At 35.9% G+C, this 23,422-nt stretch overlaps 1 protein-coding gene across 1 annotated transcript in view; it reads left to right on the top strand.

Moving 5' to 3' along the window:
• DARS1 (aspartyl-tRNA synthetase 1) overlaps window positions 1–23,422 on the top strand; it is a 436,414-nt gene that overhangs the window by 381,372 nt on the left and 31,620 nt on the right. The window contains exon 12 of the mRNA XM_053698254.1: window positions 3,699–3,846. Coding sequence (XP_053554229.1) covers window positions 3,699–3,846 — 148 coding nt within the window. The remainder of the gene's footprint in view (window positions 1–3,698; window positions 3,847–23,422) is intronic.

Genomic DNA, 23,422 nt, shown 5'->3' with positions numbered 1-23,422 from the left:
TTGTGGATTAATTTTTTCAGCGGAATTGGCTGTCTTTATTTTTTATCCCTCCCTCTCTAGTGACTCTTGCGTGGAGTTCCACATCTTGGCTATTGCTATCCCATACGTCACTAGCTCATGGAGACTTGCCAATTACATGAAAGAAAGCATAATTTATCTAAGAACTTACCTGATAAATTAATTTCTTTCATATTGGCAAGAGTTCATGAAGCCCACCCTTTTTTTGTGGTGGTTATGATTTTTTGTATAAAAGCACAATTATATTTCCAGTTCCTCTTTTTGTATGCTTTTTTACTCCTTATTTTATCACGCCACTACTTGGCTATTCGTTAAACTGAGTTGTGGGTGTGGTGGGAGGTGTATTTTATAGGCATTTGAGGTTTGTGAAACTTTGCCCCCTCCTGGTAGGAATGTATATCCCATTTGTCACTAGCTCATGGACTCTTGCCAATATGAAAGAAATGAATTTATCAGGTAAGTTCTTACATAAATTGTGTTTTTTTCCTCACACTGCACATGCTCCAAAAAAGCTCAACCTTTCTGTTAAAGAAACATGAAAGACAAATTTTCTCTTTCATTAGTTAGAAAGAGCATGCAATTTTAAACAACTTTCCAATGTTCTTCTATTATCTAATTTACTCCATTCTCTTGATATCCTTTGTTTAAAAAGTATATCTAGATAGGCTCAGTAGCTGCTGATTGGTGGCTGCACATAGATGCCTCATGTGATTGGCTCACCTATGTGCATTGCTGTTTCTTCAACAAAGGATATCTTAAGCATGAAGCAAATTAGATAATATAAGTAATATAAGTAAATTGGAGTGTTGTTTAAAGGGACAGTCTAGTCCAAAATAAACTTTCACGATTCAGATAGAGAATGTAATTTTAAACAATTTTCCAATTTACTTTGATCACCAATTTTGCTTTGTTCTTTTGGTATTCTTAGTTGAAAGCTAAACCTAGGTGGTTCATCTGCTGATTTCTAAGCTCTTGAAGGACTCTTCTTCTCTCAGGGCATTTTGACAATTTTTTTACCACTAGAGGGGGTTAGTTCATGTGTGTCATATAGATAACACTGTGCTCACGCACGTGTAGTTCAGGTGAGCCAGCTCTGATTGGCTAAAATGGATGTCTGTCATAAGAACTAATATAAGGGGGCAGTTTGCAGAGGCTTTAGATACGAGGTAATCAGCGGTAAAAGTGTATTTATATAACTCTGTTTGTTATGCAAAACTAGGGAATGGGTAATAAAGGTATTATCTATCTTTTTAAACAATAAAAATTCTTGTGTAGTCTGTCCCTTTAAATTTGCATTCTCTATCTGAATCATGAAAGGAAATATTTTGGGTTTCATGTCCCTTTAATATCTTGAAAAAACTAAGATAAAAATAATTTGCTTCCGCAAAAAGGCAACAGACGAAAATAAGAACTATAATTTTGCCAAATTTCATACAAATATATTCAGAGACAGAGCTTCCCAAAACTCACAATTTTGAGGCAATGGAATATTTTGAAAAACAGCCCATTTTTTAGACATATGTTTGTTTTATAGTGATTAAAAGTTGTCTAATGTCAAATATCGGTGTTGAACACTTCTTTGCAAAGGTATGCACACTTGCCATTATAAAGGGATATGATACTACAACATGGTTTCAAAATGTATTATATAATATATATTAATAGATTTATTTATTTTTTCCATAAAGGGAATTGACCCATTGAGGAATCTACAGTTTTATTTGTCCCTTAAAGGGTCACAAAACCCACAATTTTTCTTTCATGATTCAGATTAAAGTCAACAGGAAAATTGTTATTGTTTAAAAAGATAGATAACGCCTTTACACACATCCCACAGCTATGCTCAACCAACATTGTCACATTATTATACTTTGATATTTCAACCTCTAAATTTCTGCCTGTTTCTAAGCCACTACAGACAGCCTCTTATTACGTTGCGTTTTTTTTTTTTTTTTTTTTTAAATTAGCTTTTCACAAGAGACTGCTAATCCATGTGGGCAATATAGATAACATTGTGCTCACGGCATGGAGTTATTTGAGTAATTGGCTAAAATGCATGGCAATAGATAATAAATAGTCACAGTCATGTGATCAGGGGGCTGTCAGAAGAGGATTAGATACAAGGTAATCACAGAGGTTAAACATATATTAATATAACTGTATTGGCTGTGCAAAACTGGGGAATGGGTTATAAAGGTTCCCAATTTATTTCTATTGTCTGGTTTTCTTTGTTCTAGTGGTATACTTTGAAAAACATACGTAGGTAGGCTCAGGGGCAGCAATGCACTACTAGGAGCTAGCTGCTGATTGGTGGCTGCACATATTTGCCTATTTCTATTGGCTTGCGTGATATACCCAGCTAGCTCTCAGTAGTGCTTGCTGATTTGTCAACACAGGATACCAAGATAATGAAGCAAATTTGATAATTAAATAGGAAATTTGTTTAAACATTTTGGGTTTTATGTCCCTTTAAAAAAATAAATTAAAATATATATATATATATTAAAGGGACATGAAATTCAGACACATAATGCAAAGCAAAAGCATATCAAGATAGTCTCAGGAGCAATAATGTTGTCTAATGTCTAATGTTCCACTCTGTAATGGTGTAATTATGGCTTTTTATTATATGCTTTTAAATGATCTATAATAACTTCACAATGTCCTCTCATTCTTCTAATAGCCTGAATTATGAACTGTAGGTAGAAATTATTGTAACTCACCTCTTCCTCTGCCTATACCCCTCCTTTTTCTGACAGTATTTGGTATGTTTCCCCTTATTTGACTTATGGTACAAATGTTTACCCCTTCCAATATATCACACATGAAATTTTTTGGACTGTCACCAGCTTTCAAGTTCACTCATCTGACTGTCTGCTATGTACATATTCCATGCAAGTGCATTATTGTGTCTAATGTGCTTAACTGAATTATTTACTGAGTATCCTACAGTTCGCTCATATGTCATTTTTGCATTCACGTTGTATATTCTACCACTAATCCCTTTAATGTCTTTCACGTCTGGCTGCCTTGTCTCAATTAAATTATCAAGGTGTACAGCACCTGGTAGGACAAAATAGTTCTTCAAACTTCAATTTGACTTTTTGATCTAGTTTTTACACGAAGAGTCCACCAGTGTAATGAACTTCTATCGTGAAAGCTAGGTTTGTATATATTATAGAAGTACAAATGATTCCACATTTCTGCTTGTGTCTGCTTTTATATTGTTGTATTACTGTGATATTAATAGATATAGCTATACAATGTGTACTGCTATTAATAAAAATGATTTAATTGCTCCCCAGAAATCGCTTAGTCTAATTTTGTACCTGCGGCACATTGTAATGAATCAGCCCACAGCATGAACCCCGCTCTCCCATTGTTATGACATTCACGCGTTTTACACAGCTGACTTGAAACTCTGTAGCAAAGAAATCCTGTAAAATATTGTAATTAAGGAGTGGGCAGATTAGGCTGCATAGAGAGTAATAAAACAATTTATCACCTTGCTTGGCAGCAAACAGTAAGTCTGCACATTAGATTCATTGTAAGTGTTCATGCCTTATTTATGTGTGGTCTGTCATACTCTTGGCAGGATTCAGAGCCACTGGTTTAACCATGGGGGGGTTCTGTGCTCACATAATGGTCACATTGTGATTTATTTGATGTATGTTTAATAGTGTTCCGTGCAGAAGATTCCAACACCCATCGGCACCTGACAGAGTTTGTTGGTCTGGATATTGAAATGGCTTTTAATTACCATTATCACGAGGTGGTTGATGAGATTGCAGATACCATGGTCCAAATATTTAAAGGGCTGCAAGAAAGGTAAATAACATTCTAACCTTATGTATTTTGTATTGGGTGAAATGAAACAAAGCTAAGATAATTATAAAGTGCATCTGTTGTGAACCTGTGGAATGTGATAGGAAGCTGTTAGAATGTTCATGGAGTGTCAGTGTGCCAGGATTCTTTCATTGCTTCCCAGCTTCTCGCACTACATCATCTTGAAAGCAACTGTCAACCTCTAGTGGCTAATTTCCAACATCCCAACCACGCTGGTAAAGCATTTTAATATTTCTCATAACACTATGGCAGAATATTGCTAGGAGCTGCTCCACGGCCAGAAAATGCATAGTTGTTACTGAACACCATAAATCCCTATGATTCCATTCTAAAGCAAAAAAATTGGGACATTTTAGTGCAAATAAAACTGGGCTGTTTGCTCTGGAATCGGCACTAGGGGGCGCACAAAATGCCCTGACCTAGGAATAATTTAATACAATTTTTTTTTTTTTTTAGTTTAATCAAACATGATGCGTTGGACAAATAGCCTAATTAATATTTGCACTATAATATCCCTTTAGATTAAAATATGTAAATAATTAAGGTGATTACAACAGTCGAAAAGCACAAAATTGTGCATTTACATCATACAGTACGTATTGCATGGGTTAAAGTGAAGTGCACATGGGGAAATAGTTTTAATCCCTTGGCTGCTGAGCCTTTTTTTACCCCACTGCTGAGCCAATTTTGAGCTTTTTTTGCTACCTATATTTAAAACTTATTGTAAGTTAAATTTTAATGAGTGACCCACACAAATTATATATTGTTTTTTTCAGCAGGCCCAGCAGATTCACAATAAACCATTTTTAGATTTATGATTCATGGCATATGAGAGAGCTGTAAAAAAATATTTATATATATATATATATATATATATACACACACATATATATATATACGGTGTGTGTGTATATATATATATATATATATATATATATATATATATATATATATATGATCCACAGAGAGAACCAAAATAAGCGCTTCAAAGCCAAGGTTGATGAATAAAAAACTGTGTGTTTTATTAGGACATTTAAAAACAAAGAATGTCCACAAAGGACAAAAAGTAATCCAGGTTAGTGTAGCAGGCACACAGAGCAGACATGTTTCGTGCTCAGGTAGCACTTGATCACTGCTTACCTGTGCACCTGCAAAGGCCTGCCTTTTAATTACACAAATTTAAAGTGATACATTACACATTTCATTTAGACAACCTGAATAAGTGAATATCAAGAGTAAATCTGCATAGTTAATCTATGTATTATATATGGGAATATAGCAAACTTTGCAAAGAATTTATATTATGCTAGAATGCAAAGAAAACTGAATGGAAAATGTTTTTATATTAAATAGCAAATTTGTATATCTTAGTTTAAAGCTAGTCAAAGATGGAAAATTATATATAAAAAGAAACTGACATGAAGAGTAAATCTGCATAGTTAATCTATGTTTTATATATAGGAATATAGCAAATTTTGCAAATAATTGATATTATGTTGAAATACTTAGAAGACTAATGGAAAATGATTTTATATTGAAAAACAGATTTATGTATCTTAGTTTAATACTAGTCATTAAAGTAAAAAATTAAGTACAGTTATGGGCTGACTTTTGTAGGACTATCAAATTTTGCACTATCCTATAATTATAGTTTATTATACAAATAAATCTAAATCTCTTCTTTTGTTAATCCCTAAAGGATAACTAGTTTGTAAAGTCAGTATCCAAAAAACTTCTCTTTTGTCTAGCATCATTTCCCTATTTCCTCCTCTACTCCAAATAGGAACAAAATCTATGCCCTGCACCATTAGGGCATTAACATCCGCATTATGCTTTTCTTTGAAATGTCTCGCTACTGGAGTATCTGAACTCTCATCTTCTATGCTACGTAGGTGTTCTAAAAACCTTTCCTTGAGCGGCCTGGTGGTCTTACCTGTGTACTGCATGAAACAGATTTTACAGGTTAACAGATATATCACATGAGTAGTTGAACAGTTTATTGAATAGTTAATTTTGTGTTGTTTATGGGTTACTGACGATGTTATTACTTCTCCTTCTTTTACAAAATTACAGGTCCTACATATTGGCCTCCTACATTTGTGGAATCCCCTTTTTCTTTGAAGCCAATTTTTGTTTGAAATAGGTTTAAGCTCAGAAGGAGATAAAAAGTTAGATAAAGTTTTACCTCTTTTTGATATAAAATTGCACCCTTCCTGCATGATTTCTTTAAGTATGGGATCAGAATATAATATAGGTATAGAACCTTGCACAATTTTACAAATTTTGTTGTATTCCAAACTATAGTTTGTAATGAATTTGAGTTTATTCTGATATTTGTCAGTATTTACATGTTGTTTCTTCCTATTCAAAAGATTTTTCCTTGGTATTTTATCCACTGTATTTTTAGCTTTTATTAATGTCTCATTTTTATAGCCTCTATCTTTAAGTCTCTCTAAGGCTATCTTTGCATGTTTTTGGTATTCATCCTCTGTCGTACAGTTTCTTTTAAGTCTAATTAGTTCTCCTTTAGGTATTGCATTAATAACATGTTTGGGGTGACATGAGTCATATTTTAAAGTGGTATTGCCTGCTGTTGGTTTCCTAAATAGTGTAGTGTTTATATTATTGGATTTATCATCGATAAAGATTGTCAAATCAAGGAAATTGACATTAGTTGTACTATAATGGCTTGTAAATTCAATGCCACATTCATTAGAGTTTAAGTATTGACAAAATTCCTCTATTTCAGAATCATTTCCATCATATATAAATAGCAGGTCATCTATGTATCGAAAAAATGATACGATACGTGATTTGTGAGGGTTTCTATCTCCAAAGACATGGGACAGCTCCCACCAACCCATGAAGAGGTTGGCATAGGAGGGGGCAAATTTAGCCCCCATAGCTGTCCCACGTCTCTGGAGATAGAAACTATTACCAAATTTAAAAAAATTATGTGTTAGCAAATACTCTATTGCATTAATCAGAAAGACCTTAGAAGGTGCTTCATAATTACTGTAATTGTCTAGAAAAAATTCTATTGCTTTTAAGCCCTTCTCATGTACTATTGAGGTGTACAAGGATGAGACATCTGATGTGATTAATCTGTAGGTTGGTTTCCATTGTATATTTTCTAGTTTTCTTAATAGTGCTGTTGTGTCTTGAATGTAGGATGGGAGATTACATACTAGTGGTTGCAAAAAAGAATCCACTAATTCTGAGAGTGATTCATTGAGTGAGTTGATGCCAGCTATTATGGGCCTTCCAGGAGGTAATACAGGATCTTTATGTATCTTTGGAAAATAATGAAAGATGGGTGTTACTGGAAATTCAGGGACAAGTGCTTCTTGTATTGACTGATTTATTATATTGTTGTTTCTGGCATAACACACTAAACTAGTCAGTTGTTCTTTAAATTTTTTTTAGTTGGATTCTCCTTTAATTTTACATATACATTTGTGTCAGTTAACTGTCTAGTAGCTTCAGCTAAATAGTCTTTTCTATTTAGCACGACCACATTGCCGCCCTTGTCTGACTGTCTAATGATTAATTCCTCATCTTTAGTTAAAGACTTCAATGCTTCCTTCTCTGCATATGTAAGGTTTGATTTTGGTCTGTATTTAGATTTAGTTGTATCTCTATTGTTTTCATCTAGAACTCTGAGTTTATTTTCAATGGTCTTTTGAAAAATGTCTAGGACTTTAGGTCTCATTTGTGTTGGATAAAAGGAACTTTTGTTCTTAATATGTTTAAGTGAAATCCCTTTTGTGTCTGGCAGCCCTATTTTAGTTATGTGATTTTCTTGTTCAAGTGTTTGAAGGTCATATACACTGCACCAATCTGTGAAATGCATCTTATCTATTTCAGTATAATCAGTGCTAACTGTATCTTCACTCATATCAGTAGTTGGCGACATATCTTTATCCTGAGCAGAATAAAAATGCCTACGCAAAGTAATTTTGCGCACAAATCTATTAATATCTAAAATGGTGTCAAACATGTTGAAATGATTTGTGGGAACAAAGTTAAGTCCTTTTGATAGAACAGAGGTCTCTAAACTAGTCAGATTTTTAGAAGATAGATTGATAACATCTGAGTTCATGCATATTTCTTGTGCGTTTTCTGTGATCTGGTTGTGTATGTCTTGCGCAGATTTCCTTTCTTGGTTTTGTTTAGTACTTGAGTGGATGCACGTTGTTCTTCTGCCCTTTCCTCTTGCCCCTCTATGTGTTTTTTTATTCTTCCTGGGGGTTGAGATCTGTCCTGCCCGTTTTTTGAAGATTGAGACATAGGTTCAGGCACTGATGTTGCATCCATGGTTCGCAAGACATTAGGAACATCATTTTCTTCTGTCACATCCCCATCAGATGAGTCAAACTCGTATTCTGTATCAGAAAACGTTACTGTTTTTTCTTTCTTTTCTGATCTTTTGTTTTGATAGTGACGTTTAAAGTACCTAGGTTTAGAGCTTTCCTCACTGCTCCATCTGTACACTTGCTTAGATTCATAATCCTTTTTATCACGTACCATCTTTCTAGACTTGAACTGCCAAAGTTCCTGTTTGAATTTATTCATATTTTTTTCAAACTGAATATCATATTTCTTGAAGTCCACATTATCTTGATGACTTTTTAAATTTTCTTGAATCTCCTTTAATTCTACTGAAATATCTTTTCTTTGTTGGTTTTTATACTCAATCAGAAGATTAATTAGGGCAAAAGAGCATGTGTCTAGAATGTTATTCCATTTTTTAATGAACTCTAAGTCATTAACTAAAAAGGAGGGAAATTTCTTTATCCTCAGTCCTCTGGGTATACGTTTTTCTTGTATATAAATCCTGAAAGCTTTTATATCAAGATCCAGTTTAATGTCCCTCTTTCTTAGGGTATCAATATCGAAAAATAAACTGTCCAGAGTATGTACTATGCATTCATACATGTCATCATGATCTTTTTCAAAGTCTCCCAATACATATGATTGTTCACTATTTTGTTCCATTTTTATTTGCTTTTGATATAACTCTTGATATCGATGTGATTATAAAGTCCTTATGAGAAAGATGTATATATATCCCTCCCCTAGAGCCGTTTATGTTTAGTTGTAAGGTGTTTTGTGAACCTACAAGGCCACTTGACAATAATAGGGTATATAGCCTGCAAATATATGCTTTCTTTAGTAATTCTCCATATATATGGTATATTTATTGCCCCATTAATACAAGGTGTCCTTTTTGTCTTATATGTTCATAACACTTTAATGTCTTATTTAACAATAATCTCTTACCCGGATCTGCTGGCTTGATGCGGTGATTTAATCTTTTCATGCAGGATCCTCTGCTATACTCCGTGGTATTAAGCAGTTTAACCGGACAACCACCTGGGTATAGATTATTGTAGAAACAGCAGCGTGTTCGGGGGATTGCTCCCTGTTCAGCTGACTTGAAACAGTAACTCTTGTGTTGTTACGATATCCGCTGAATTCTATAGATGCACAGTCCAGTGCTGCTGTAACATAAGAACGCCAACTAATAATACATACTAATATCGGGACAGCAGCGTTTTCAAATCAGCTGTTCGGTTGCGGCAATATTCCTTCCGTCTCACCCGGTAAATGCTGATATTCTTTGGTCCCGTGCTGCTGTCTTCCTTAAAAACTGACAGCTTAAATGGCAGCTCCTAGGCAGGTAAAACAGAAAATACGAAAGTCCAACAATAACCTGCACAACGGAGCGCACAGATAATCCTCTGTTCTCTGGAAGTAAAGACGGCTCTGTTTGTAAAGGGGAGGGCGGGATATTTAAATCCCTTACTTACTGGCTATGGCAGCTGTTGGTTCAGCGTGTCTGTTTTTCACACGCCAAAGAGCAAAATCCATGATCCACAGAGAGAACCAAAATAAGCGCTTCAAAGCCAAGGTTGATGAATAAAAAACTGTGTGTTTTATTAGGACATTTAAAAACAAAGAATGTCCACAAAGGACAAAAAGTAATCCAGGTTAGTGTAGCAGGCACACAGAGCAGACATGTTTCGTGCTCAGGTAGCACTTGATCACTGCTTACCTGTGCACCTGCAAAGGCCTGCCTTTTAATTACACAAATTTAAAGTGATACATTACACATTTCATTTAGACAACCTGAATAAGTGAATATCAAGAGTAAATCTGCATAGTTAATCTATGTATTATATATGGGAATATAGCAAACTTTGCAAAGAATTTATATTATGCTAGAATGCAAAGAAAACTGAATGGAAAATGTTTTTATATTAAATAGCAAATTTGTATATCTTAGTTTAAAGCTAGTCAAAGATGGAAAATTATATATAAAAAGAAACTGACATGAAGAGTAAATCTGCATAGTTAATCTATGTTTTATATATAGGAATATAGCAAATTTTGCAAATAATTGATATTATGTTGAAATACTTAGAAGACTAATGGAAAATGATTTTATATTGAAAAACAGATTTATGTATCTTAGTTTAATACTAGTCATTAAAGTAAAAAATTAAGTACAGTTATGGGCTGACTTTTGTAGGACTATCAAATTTTGCACTATCCTATAATTATAGTTTATTATACAAATAAATCTAAATCTCTTCTTTTGTTAATCCCTAAAGGATAACTAGTTTGTAAAGTCAGTATCCAAAAAACTTCTCTTTTGTCTAGCATCATTTCCCTATTTCCTCCTCTACTCCAAATAGGAACAAAATCTATGCCCTGCACCATTAGGGCATTAACATCCGCATTATGCTTTTCTTTGAAATGTCTCGCTACTGGAGTATCTGAACTCTCATCTTCTATGCTACGTAGGTGTTCTAAAAACCTTTCCTTGAGCGGCCTGGTGGTCTTACCTGTGTACTGCATGAAACAGATTTTACAGGTTAACAGATATATCACATGAGTAGTTGAACAGTTTATTGAATAGTTAATTTTGTGTTGTTTATGGGTTACTGACGATGTTATTACTTCTCCTTCTTTTACAAAATTACAGGTCCTACATATTGGCCTCCTACATTTGTGGAATCCCCTTTTTCTTTGAAGCCAATTTTTGTTTGAAATAGGTTTAAGCTCAGAAGGAGATAAAAAGTTAGATAAAGTTTTACCTCTTTTTGATATAAAATTGCACCCTTCCTGCATGATTTCTTTAAGTATGGGATCAGAATATAATATAGGTATAGAACCTTGCACAATTTTACAAATTTTGTTGTATTCCAAACTATAGTTTGTAATGAATTTGAGTTTATTCTGATATTTGTCAGTATTTACATGTTGTTTCTTCCTATTCAAAAGATTTTTCCTTGGTATTTTATCCACTGTATTTTTAGCTTTTATTAATGTCTCATTTTTATAGCCTCTATCTTTAAGTCTCTCTAAGGCTATCTTTGCATGTTTTTGGTATTCATCCTCTGTCGTACAGTTTCTTTTAAGTCTAATTAGTTCTCCTTTAGGTATTGCATTAATAACATGTTTGGGGTGACATGAGTCATATTTTAAAGTGGTATTGCCTGCTGTTGGTTTCCTAAATAGTGTAGTGTTTATATTATTGGATTTATCATCGATAAAGATTGTCAAATCAAGGAAATTGACATTAGTTGTACTATAATGGCTTGTAAATTCAATGCCACATTCATTAGAGTTTAAGTATTGACAAAATTCCTCTATTTCAGAATCATTTCCATCATATATAAATAGCAGGTCATCTATGTATCGAAAAAATGATACGATACGTGATTTGTGAGGGTTTCTATCTCCAAAGACATGGGACAGCTCCCACCAACCCATGAAGAGGTTGGCATAGGAGGGGGCAAATTTAGCCCCCATAGCTGTCCCACGTCTCTGGAGATAGAAACTATTACCAAATTTAAAAAAATTATGTGTTAGCAAATACTCTATTGCATTAATCAGAAAGACCTTAGAAGGTGCTTCATAATTACTGTAATTGTCTAGAAAAAATTCTATTGCTTTTAAGCCCTTCTCATGTACTATTGAGGTGTACAAGGATGAGACATCTGATGTGATTAATCTGTAGGTTGGTTTCCATTGTATATTTTCTAGTTTTCTTAATAGTGCTGTTGTGTCTTGAATGTAGGATGGGAGATTACATACTAGTGGTTGCAAAAAAGAATCCACTAATTCTGAGAGTGATTCATTGAGTGAGTTGATGCCAGCTATTATGGGCCTTCCAGGAGGTAATACAGGATCTTTATGTATCTTTGGAAAATAATGAAAGATGGGTGTTACTGGAAATTCAGGGACAAGTGCTTCTTGTATTGACTGATTTATTATATTGTTGTTTCTGGCATAACACACTAAACTAGTCAGTTGTTCTTTAAATTTTTTAGTTGGATTCTCCTTTAATTTTACATATACATTTGTGTCAGTTAACTGTCTAGTAGCTTCAGCTAAATAGTCTTTTCTATTTAGCACGACCACATTGCCGCCCTTGTCTGACTGTCTAATGATTAATTCCTCATCTTTAGTTAAAGACTTCAATGCTTCCTTCTCTGCATATGTAAGGTTTGATTTTGGTCTGTATTTAGATTTAGTTGTATCTCTATTGTTTTCATCTAGAACTCTGAGTTTATTTTCAATGGTCTTTTGAAAAATGTCTAGGACTTTAGGTCTCATTTGTGTTGGATAAAAGGAACTTTTGTTCTTAATATGTTTAAGTGAAATCCCTTTTGTGTCTGGCAGCCCTATTTTAGTTATGTGATTTTCTTGTTCAAGTGTTTGAAGGTCATATACACTGCACCAATCTGTGAAATGCATCTTATCTATTTCAGTATAATCAGTGCTAACTGTATCTTCACTCATATCAGTAGTTGGCGACATATCTTTATCCTGAGCAGAATAAAAAACAGAGCCGTCTTTACTTCCAGAGAACAGAGGATTATCTGTGCGCTCCGTTGTGCAGGTTATTGTTGGACTTTTTATATATATATATATATGTATATATATATTTCTTTCATGTAATTAGCAAGAGTCCATGAGCTAGTGACGTATGGGATATACATTCCTACCAGGAGGGGCAAAGTTTCCCAAACCTTAAAATGCCTATAAATACACCCCCCTCACCACACCCACAAATCAGTTTTGCCTCCTATGGAGGTGGTGAAGTAAGTTTGTGCTAGATTCTACGTTGATATGCGCTCCGCAGCAGGTTGGAGCCCGGTTTTCCTCTCAGCGTGCAGTGAATGTCAGAGGGATGTGAGGAGAGTATTGCCTATTTGAATGCAATGATCTCCTTCTACGGGGTCTATTTCATAGGTTCTCTGTTATCGGTCGTAGAGATTCATCTCTTACCTCCCTTTTCAGATCGACGATATACTCTTATATATATATATATATATATATATATACCATTACCTCTGCTGATTTTCGTTTCAGTACTGGTTTGGCTTTCTACAACATGTAGATGAGTGTCCTGGGGTAAGTAAGTAAGCTTATTTTCTGTGACACTCTAAGCTATGGTTAGGCACTTTTTTATAAAGTTCTAAATATATGTATTCAAACATTTATTTGCCTTGACTCAGGATGTTCAACATTCCTTATTTTCAGACAGTCAGTTTCATATTTGGGATAATGCATTTGAATCAATCATTTTTTCTTACCTTAAAAAATTTGACTTTTTCCCTGTGGGCTGTTAGGCTCGCGGGGGCTGAAAATGCTTCATTTTATTGCGTCATTCTTGGCGCGGACTTTTTTGGCGCAAAATTTTTTTTCTGTTTCCGGCGTCATACGTGTCGCCGGAAGTTGCTTCATTTTTTGACGTTTTTTTGCGTCAAAAGTGTCGGCGTTCCGGATGTGGCGTCATTTTTGGCGCCAAAAGCATTTAGGCGCCAAATAATGTGGGCGTCTTATTTGGCGCTAAAAAATATGGGCGTCATTTTTGTCTCCACATTATTTAAGTCTCATTATTTATTGCTTCTGGTTGCTAGAAGCTTGTTCACTGGCATTTTTTTCCCATTCCTGAAACTGTCATTTAAGGAATTTGATCAATTTTGCTTTATATGTTGTTTTTTCTATTACATATTGCAAGATGTTCCACGTTGCAACTGAGTCAGAAGATACTTCAGGAAAATCGCTGCCCGGTGCTGGAGCTACCAAGCTAAGTGTATCTGCTATAAACTTTTGGCATCTGTTTCTCCAGCTGTTGTTTGTATTGCATGTCATGACAAACTTGTTAATGCAGATAAAATTTCCTTTAGTACTGTTACATTACCTGTTGCTGTTCCGTCAACATCTAATACTCAGAGTGTTCCTGATAACATAAGAGATTTTGTTTCTAAATCCATTAAGAAGGCTATGTCTGTTATTTCTCCTTCTAGTATACATAAAAGTCTTTTAAAACTTCTCTTTTTTCAGATGAATTTTTAAATGAACATCATCATTCTGATACTGATAATGGTTCTTCTGGTTCAGAGGTTTCTGTCTCAGAGGTTGATGCTGATAAATCTTTGTATTTGTTCAAGATGGAATTTATTCGTTCTTTATTTAAAGAAGTATTAATTGCATTAGAAATGGAGGATTCTGGTCCTCTTGATACTAAATCTAAACGTTTAAATAAGGTTTTTAAATCTCCTGTAGTTATTCCAGAAGTGTTTTCTCTCCCTGATGCTATTTCTGAAGTAATTTCCAGGGAATGGAATAATTTGGGTAATTCATTTACTCCTTCTAAAACGTTTTAAGCAATTATATTCTGTGCCATCTGACAGATTAGAGTTTTTGGGACAAAATCCCTAAGGTTAATGGGGCTGTCTCTACTCCTGCAATATTTTTAGCGGATGTTGCTGCAGCTTCAACTTTTTGGTTAGAAGCTTTAGCGCAACAAGTAACAGATTATAATTCTCATAGCATTGTTAATCTTCTTCAACATGCTAATAATTTTATTTGTGATACCATCTTTGATATCATTAGAGTTGATGTCAGGTATATGTCTCTAGCTATTTTAGCTAGAAGAGCTTTATGGCTTAAAACTTGGAATGCTGATATGTCTTCTAAGTCTACTTTGCTATCCCTTTCTTTCCAGGGTAATAAATTATTCGGTTCTCAGTTGGATTCTATTATCTCAACTGTTACTGGAGGGAAGGGAACTTTTTTTACCAAAGGATAAAAAATCTAAGGTAAATTTAGGTCTAATAATCGTTTTTGTTCCTTTCCTCACAACAAGGAACAAAAGCCTGATCCTTCATCCTCAGGAGCGGTATCAGTTTGGAAACCATTTCAAACCCAAAGCCAGCTCCTAAGTACCCATGAAGGTGCGGCCCTCATTCCAGCTCAGCTGGTATGGGGCAGATTACGTTTTCTTCAAAGAAATTTGGATCAATTCCGTTCACAATCTCTGGTTTCAGAACATTGTTTCAGAAAGGTACAGAATTGGCTTCAAGTTAAGGCCTCCTGCAAAGAGATTTTTTTCTTTCCCGTGTCCCAGTAAACCCAGCAAAGGCTCAGCATTTCTGAAATGTGTTTCAGATCTAGAGTTGGCTGGAGTAATTATGCCAGTTCCAGTTCTGGAACAGGGGCTGGGGTTTTATTCTATCTTTTCATTGTACCAAAGAAGGTCAATTCCTTCAGACTGGTTCCGGATCTATCAATATTGAATCGTTATGTAAGGATACCAACATTCAAGATGGTAACTGTAGGACTATCCTGCCTTTTGTTTAGCAAGGGCATTATATGTCTACAATAGATTTACAGGATGCATATCTGCATATTCCGATTCATCCAGATCACTTTTAGTTTCTGAGATTCTCTTTTTAGACAAGCATTACCAGTTTTGTGGCTCTACCGTTTGGCCTAGCATCAGCTCCAAGAATTTTTTCAAAGGTTCTCGGTGCCCTTCTGTCTGTAATCAGAGAACAGGGTATTGGTATTTCCTTATTTTGGACGATATCTTGGTACTTGCTCAGTCTTCACATTTTCGCAGAATCTCATACGAATCGACTTGTGTTGTTTCTTCAAGATCATGGTTGGAGGATCAATTTACCAAAAAGTTCATTGATTCCTCAGACAAGGGTAACCTTTTTAGGTTTCCAGATAGATTCAGTGTCTATGACTCTGTCTTTGTCAGACAAGAGAAGTCTAACATTGATATCAGCTTGTCAAAACCTTCAGTCACATTCATTCCCTTTGGTAGCCTTATGCATGGAAGTTTTAGGTCTTATGACTGCTGCATCGGATGCGATCTCCTTTGCTCGTTTTCACATGCGACCTCTTCAGCTCTGTATGCTGAACCAATGGTGCAGGGATTACACAAAGATATCTCTATTAATATCTTTAAACCGATTATACGACACTCTCTGACGTGGTGGACAGATCACCATCGTTTAGTTCAGGGGGCTTCTTTGTTCTTCCGACCTGGACTATAATCTCAACAGATGCAAGTCTTACAGGTTGGGGAGCTGTGTGGGGGTCTCTGACGGCACAAGGGGTTTGGGAATCTCAGGAGGTGAGATTACCGATCAATATTTTGGAACTCCGTGCAATTTTCAGAGCTCTTCAGTCTTGGCCTCTTCTGAAGAGAGAGTTGTTCATTTGTTTTCACATAGACAATGTCACAACTGTGGCATACATCAATCATCAAGGAGGGACTCACAGTCCTCTGGCTATGAAAGAAGTATCTCGAATTTTGGTTTGGGCGGAATCCAGCTCCTGTCTAATCTCTGCGGTTCATATCCCTGGTATAGACAATTGGGAAGCGGATTATCTCAGTCGCCAAACGTTGCATCCGGGCGAATGGTCTCTTCACCCAGAGGTATTTCTTCAGATTGTTCAAATGTGGGAACTCCCAGAAATAGATCTGATGGCTTCTCATCTAAACAAGAAACTTCCCTGGTATCTGTCCAGATCCCGGGATCCTCAGGCGGAGGCAGTGGATGCATTATCACTTCCTTGGAAGTATCATCCTGCCTATATCTTTCCGCCTCTAGTTCTTCTTCCAAGAGTATTCTCCAAGATTCTAAAGGAATGCTCGTTTGTCCTGCTGGTAGCTCCAGCATGGCCTCACAGGTTTTGGTATGCGGATCTTGTCTGGATGGCCTCTTGCCAGCTGTGGACTCTTCCGTTAAGACCAGACCCTCTGTCGCAAGGTCCTTTCTTCCATCAGGATCTCAAATCCTTATATTTTAAGGTATGGAGTTTGAACGCTTGATTCTTGGTCAAAGAGGTTTCTCTGACTTTGTGATTAATACTATGTGACAGGCTCGTAAATCTGTATCTAGAGAGATATATTATAGAGTCTGGAAGACTTATATTTCTTAGTGTCTTTCTCATCATTTTTCTTGGCATTCTTTTTGAATACCGAGAATTTTACAGTTTCTTCAGGATGGTTTAGATAAAGGTTTGTCCGCAAGTTCCTTGAAAGGACAAATCTCTGCTCTTTCTGTTCTTTTTCACAGAAAGATTGCTAATCTTCCTGATATTCATTGTTTTGTACAAGCTTTGGTTCGTATAAAACCTGTCATTAAGTCAATTTCTCCTCCTTGGAGTTTGAATTTGGTTCTGGGGGCTCTTCAAGCTCCTCCTTTTGAAACCATGTATTCTTTGGTCATTAAATTACTTTCTTGGAAAGTTTTGTTTCTTTTGGCCATCTCTTCTGCCAGAAGAGTCTCTGAATTATCTGCTCTTTCTTGTGAGTCTCCTTTTCTGATTTTTCATCAGGATAAGGCGGTGCTGCAAACTTCTTTTGAATTTTTTACCTAAGGTTGTGAATTCTAACAACATTAGTAGAGAAATTGTGGTTCCTTCATTATGTCCTAATCCTATGAATTCTAAGGAGAAATCATTGCATTCTTTGGATGTTGTTAGAGCTTTGAAATATTATGTTGAAGCTACTAAGACTTTCCGAAAGACTTCTAGTCTATTTGTCATCTTTTCCGGTTTTAGAAAAGGCCAGAAAGCTTCTGCCATTTCTTTGGCATCTTGGTTGAAATCTTTATTTCATCATGCCTATGTTGAGTCGGGTAAAACTCCGCCTCGAAGGATTACAGCTCATTCTACTAGGTCAGTTTCTACTTCCTGGGCGTTTAGGAATGAAGCTTCGGTTGATCAGATTTGCAAAGCAGCAACTTGGTCCTCTTTGCATACTTTTACTAAATTCTACCATTTTGATGTGTTTTCTTCTTCTGAAGCAGTTTTTGGTAGAAAAGTACTTCAGGCAGTGGTTTCAGTTTGAATCTTCTGCTTATGTTTTCATTAAACTTTATTTTGGGTGTGGATTATTTTCAGCAGGAATTGGCTGTCTTTATTTTATCCCTCCCTCTCTAGTGACTCTTGCGTGGAAAGATCCACATCTTGGGTAGTCATTATCCCATACGTCACTAGCTCATGGACTCTTGCTAATTACATGAAAGAAAACATAATTTATGTAAGAACTTACCTGATAAATTCATTTCTTTCATATTAGCAAGAGTCCATGAGGCCCACCCTTTTTTTGTGGTGGTTATGATTTTTTTGTATAAAGCACAATTATTCCAATTCCTTATTTTTTATGCTTTCGCACTTTTTTCTTATCACCCCACTTCTTGGCTATTCGTTAAACTGATTTGTGGGTGTGGTGAGGGGTGTATTTATAGGCATTTTAAGGTTTGGGAAACTTTGCCCCTCCTGGTAGGAATGTATATACCATACGTCACTAGCTCATGGACTCTTGCTAATATGAAAGAAATGAATTTATCAGGTAAGTTCTTACATAAATTATGTTTTATTTATTTTTTCTTTATTTTTTTTCTTAGATTTTAGTAAATAATAAGAAAATCGACCACTGCTGTTACTTTGATCAATCTACTAAATTGTCATCATGGTTAGCCAAATGTGAAATAGGGTCTTACACTTGCTTTTGGGGGTTATAATATAGATAAGAGAGGCCCATTGTTTAGTACAGAAATAAAATCACTTTTTTTTTTTTTTTCTTGCAAGCTGTTTATTGTTACCACATTGATCACCTGACTATACAGACAAAATTCAATTTTTTTTTTTTTTAAGAGAGGGACTTATCTAATAAAAAATATATATATTTATTAGGGGTCTCTACACATTCCAGATTTTTTTATTGCCATTCCCCAACAAAACACCATGTGTCTTTTCTACTTTATTTGTAAAGATCTGCTGCAATCATTTGAAAGAGCAGGTGATTCTCTTTCAAATGAGGGGTCTTGCAGGTGTCTAGCTGGGAGCTGAGATTTAGGGGTTTGAAGAACCTTCCCTCATCCGGTTCCCTTGCAGCTACCCTGAGCTTCCCGGTTCTGTCCCCTTTGTGACATCATGACATGCATATGTAGTGGCATCAGCAGCACTCCCATGAAGCCTGGGAGTGCCGCCCACTAGGCCACCAAGGATCCCTATCCTGCAGTGCGGGGGGATCACAGAAAACTGTGTTTGATTGGCAATTCCTTGGCATGACGAAAATAACTTGTCATGCACACACAGGCAATGGTCTGCATGACGACTATAGGTCATCATGCGCATTGAAAGGGTTAAAGTCTAATAGACCTCAACTGAAAAGAATACTGGCAAAACAGGTTTCTTAAAGGTACTGTAATTACTTTGAGATTATAATCTGAAATGTTTAATTGTGTGCATTTCTAAGAAGGAAATTTAGCAATATACTTTCATTTATTTAATGTGTCCCATTTTCTTGTAAAATTGTGGAATTTCCTAATTGCATGAGTTTCAATAAATTAGTGCAACCATGTTGAAACCTAGGTTTCCCTGATCTATTCTGTTTTGCTGAGGACAGCTAGAGATGGATAATAAGATAGTTGCTAAACTGTGCATACAATGGCTTTGTGGAATATAAAGGGACTTTAAACTCTGTGATATAGTTGAGGAATTTAGTGACTCATATATTTCCCCAATAGTCCTCAGCAGAAGGCAAAACAATAAGCTAAAACTTTACATCTATGTCTTCAATAGACAACTAATACAAATATAGATCTACATTCTGTTCTCAGAAAAATAGATCTACATTCTATTCTCAAACAAATAGATCTACATTTTGTTCTCAGCCCAATATTTGCTCTGAATACATCAGTATATGATTTATTTTGTTGTTAATTTCCACTTAAAGGGGCAGAAAACACAGAATCATGTAAGAAATTAACATACTAGATGATTGTGAACATTTTTTGATTGCTCTGCGCCTTGTTTGCTACAAACTTCACCCACCTTACTTAGAGGAGCCAATTCAGACTTGTTACTGGAGTAGACAAAACTTGCTCTGTCATGTGTTATTAAAATATCCAGTGATTTCCAGTTACTGTATTGCAGTCTGCATTGTGCACCAGTTTTCAGAAGTGTAAAACCCAGATTTTTTTTTAAACCAAAATAACAGGAAAATTGGGCAAAATAAAGTACTTTGCACAGTTGTTTTACCATACGTAAATAAACAGTTAATATTACAGTCTCAGTTGTTTCATGTCCCTTTAAAACTAAAACAAGAAACAAAATGGACTAAATAGTAGTGTACACAGGATTAACTGGCATTAAATAGTTTAAAAAACATATTAGTTGACTGATTTAGAGCCATTAGAATTTATTAGTTTACAAGCATTGTGAAAGTGTTAATTATGTACAGTTTGAAATCTTGCTATCTAGTTATGTCCATGCAGAAACAGGTTGTTTCTCTAATTCAAAACAATTACAACAGCACCCTCTAGTAGACACATTTACTAACTGCATGTAAATAAATAGGCCTGCTCTAATATTTTATGTTTAAATGATTTGTTATTTCTGTGATGTCTTGCTGTTGCAGGAAGCCATCTTTAACTTTTTCTCCCATCATACTCTGATGTAAGTTAGGCAGAGCTAGCCCTCTACTCTTAACAAGCAGTTTTATTTTGCAGAACTGAAGAAAGAATGTGTGACCCCTCTCAGTTCAGCAGGCGTTAATATTATTAGTTATTTATAGAGCGCCAACATTTTCTGTAGCACTGTAAACATAGGTATAATATGCACTGTAAACATAGGTATAATATGCAACGTAGGGCCCTGTCAAGAGTTTCACTGTTGTATACCAGCTCTCATGAAGGTGATCTACAGGACAGCTGGGCTCAGAGCTTTACATGTTAAGAAGGTTCAAGGGGATGACAAAAGGAGAAGAGGAACTGAGATAAGAAAATGTTAGTGTATATTGTATGCATCCCTGAACAGTAGAGTCTTTAAATGGACATAAAACCCAATTTTTTTTCTTTCATGATTTGGATAGAACATTACATTTTAAACAACTTTTGAATATACTTCAATTATCAAATGTTCTTTGTTTTCTTGTTATTCTTTGTGGAAAAGCAGAAATTTAAGCTCAAGAGTGTGCACGTGTCTGCAGCACTATATAGCAGCAGTTTTGCAACAATGTTTTACATTAGCAGGGGCACTAGATGGCAGCACTATTTATTGTCGTGTAGTGCTTCAGGCATGTGCACGCTACCTACCTAAGTATCTCTTCAACAAAGAATAACATGAGAATGAAAAAAAATGATAATAGAAGTAAATTGGAAACTTTTTAAAAATTGTATCCTAGCTTGAAACTTTAAAAACAAGGGGAGAGTCTTGTGGAGCGAGGCAGAAAGTTCCACAAAATCTGAGTCAATCTGGAAAAGTCCTGTAGATGGGAATATGAAGAGGTAACAAGGGAGGAGGAGAGGAGGTCATGAGCAGAGTGAAGGGGAGAGTATCTGGAGACAGAGTCTAAGATATAGGGGGAGAAGCGTTATTGAGGGCTGTGAATGTCAGGATTTTGTGTTTTATTCTGGAGGTTAAAATAAGCCAGTCTGGGAAGATCAGCCTGGTAGGGAGACTAGCATGGAATTGCAATAGTCAAGGCGGGAGATTATGAGAGTGGATTCAAGTCTTAGTTGGGTCTTGTGTGAGGAAGTGACAGAATTTGGAGATAGGTTTTAAGGTGGAAACCTCAGGAATTAGCCAAAGACTGTGTAAGGGGAGTGAAAGAGAGAGCTGAGTGTGACCCCAAGACATCAGGCATGCAAGGTAATGACGTTATTATCAACAGTAATAGAAAGTTTGGGGGTAGTGATTTTGAAAGAAAGGGGGAGGGATAAGGAGCTCAGTTTGGAGAGATTTAGCTTAAAGTGATTGTAAACTTTAATGAATTAAAGCCCAGTATCAAAAAATAATCTTAAAAACAGGGGCACTTTAATTCATTAAAGTTTACAAAGACTCTTATTTTTTAAAATACTTACCATTGCATTATGGCAAACATAACGACGATCCTCTACCCGCATCTCCTACCACCTTAAGCATATAGATGACAAATCTGGCTTTCTCCAATCATTGTTTGCCCCCTTTGTTGTCCAGCTCGTGGTTAGTTAGTGACACGAGTTAGCAAGGAAGGGGGGGATAGGTCTGGTGCACAAATTATATTGATACCCGTGGGACTTTATTAAGGAATCTAAGTATAACTTATAAATTAAGAAGAGAAGGGGTGCCAATGTCAGAGCCCAGTGGTACCGCAACAGAAAGTTTTAAAGGGGCAGAGGATGAGCCAGAGAAGGCTACACTAAAGGTACAGTTAGACAGGTAGGAGGAGAACCACGAGAGGGCTGTGTCGCAGATGCCGAAGGATTGGAGGGTTTGGCGCAAGAGAGGGTGGTCAACAGTGTCATAGGCTGCAGACAGATCAAGGAGGATTAACAGAGAGAAGTGGCCTTTCAATTTTGTAAAACTAGGTCGTCATTAGTAATATTGATTGCTGAATCTCTGGAGACTTGGTACCACAAGAGTTCAGTCACCTCCTTATCCATTGCAGAGACCTGTTACCTGAAGACAATACATTGTAGGGTTTTCTCAAGTGTCCTGTGCTCGTCTAGATGGTATGCTCTGTTTCTTTCATGTAATTGGCAAGAGTCCATGAACTAGTAACGTATGTGATATACAATCCTACCAGGAGGGGCAAAATTTCCCAAACCTCAAAATGCCTATAAATACACCCCTCACCACACCCACAATTCAGTTTTACAAACTTTGCCTCCTATGGAGGTGGTGAAGTAAGTTTGTGCTTGATTTTTATGATTTCTTCTATGATAAGCTCTTCTAAGCATTCTGAAGCCCAATTCCTCTGAGTACATGTTTGTCAGAGGGATGTGAAGAGAGTATTGCCTATTGATTTTATGGTTTCCCTCGCGGGAAATCTTTTCAAGGGTTCTCTGTTATCGGTTGTAGGGATTCATCTCCTACCTTGTCTGACCTGGGGTATAGTCTTTTTTTTTTTCAATTTGACTTGTTTTTTTCTTTGAAAACTTGTGGGCAAATTAGGCTTGCGAGGGGCACAAAATGCTGTTATTTATTGCGTCATTCTTGGTGCGAATGTGCATCTGTAATTACACAAGTTCATAATTTCCTGCGTCTTAGTTGATGCCAGGTTGTTTGGCGTGAAATTGTGTTTATGTCGCGAGTTGCGTCATTTCCGGATGTTTGTTGGCGCCAAAATTTTTTGCAACTTCCTTTTGTGTTGTTGTGTTATACTTGGCGCCAAAAAAATGTTAGTTTTATATTTCCCCACTTCCTATATGCTCTTCTTTATACTCAGAGGGGTATGCTATTTGTT

The sequence above is a fragment of the Bombina bombina genome, chromosome 1 (genome assembly GCF_027579735.1).
Source record: "Bombina bombina isolate aBomBom1 chromosome 1, aBomBom1.pri, whole genome shotgun sequence".
Lineage (NCBI taxonomy): Eukaryota > Metazoa > Chordata > Amphibia > Anura > Bombinatoridae > Bombina > Bombina bombina.
This window is presented reverse-complemented; position numbering and strand designations above follow the sequence as displayed.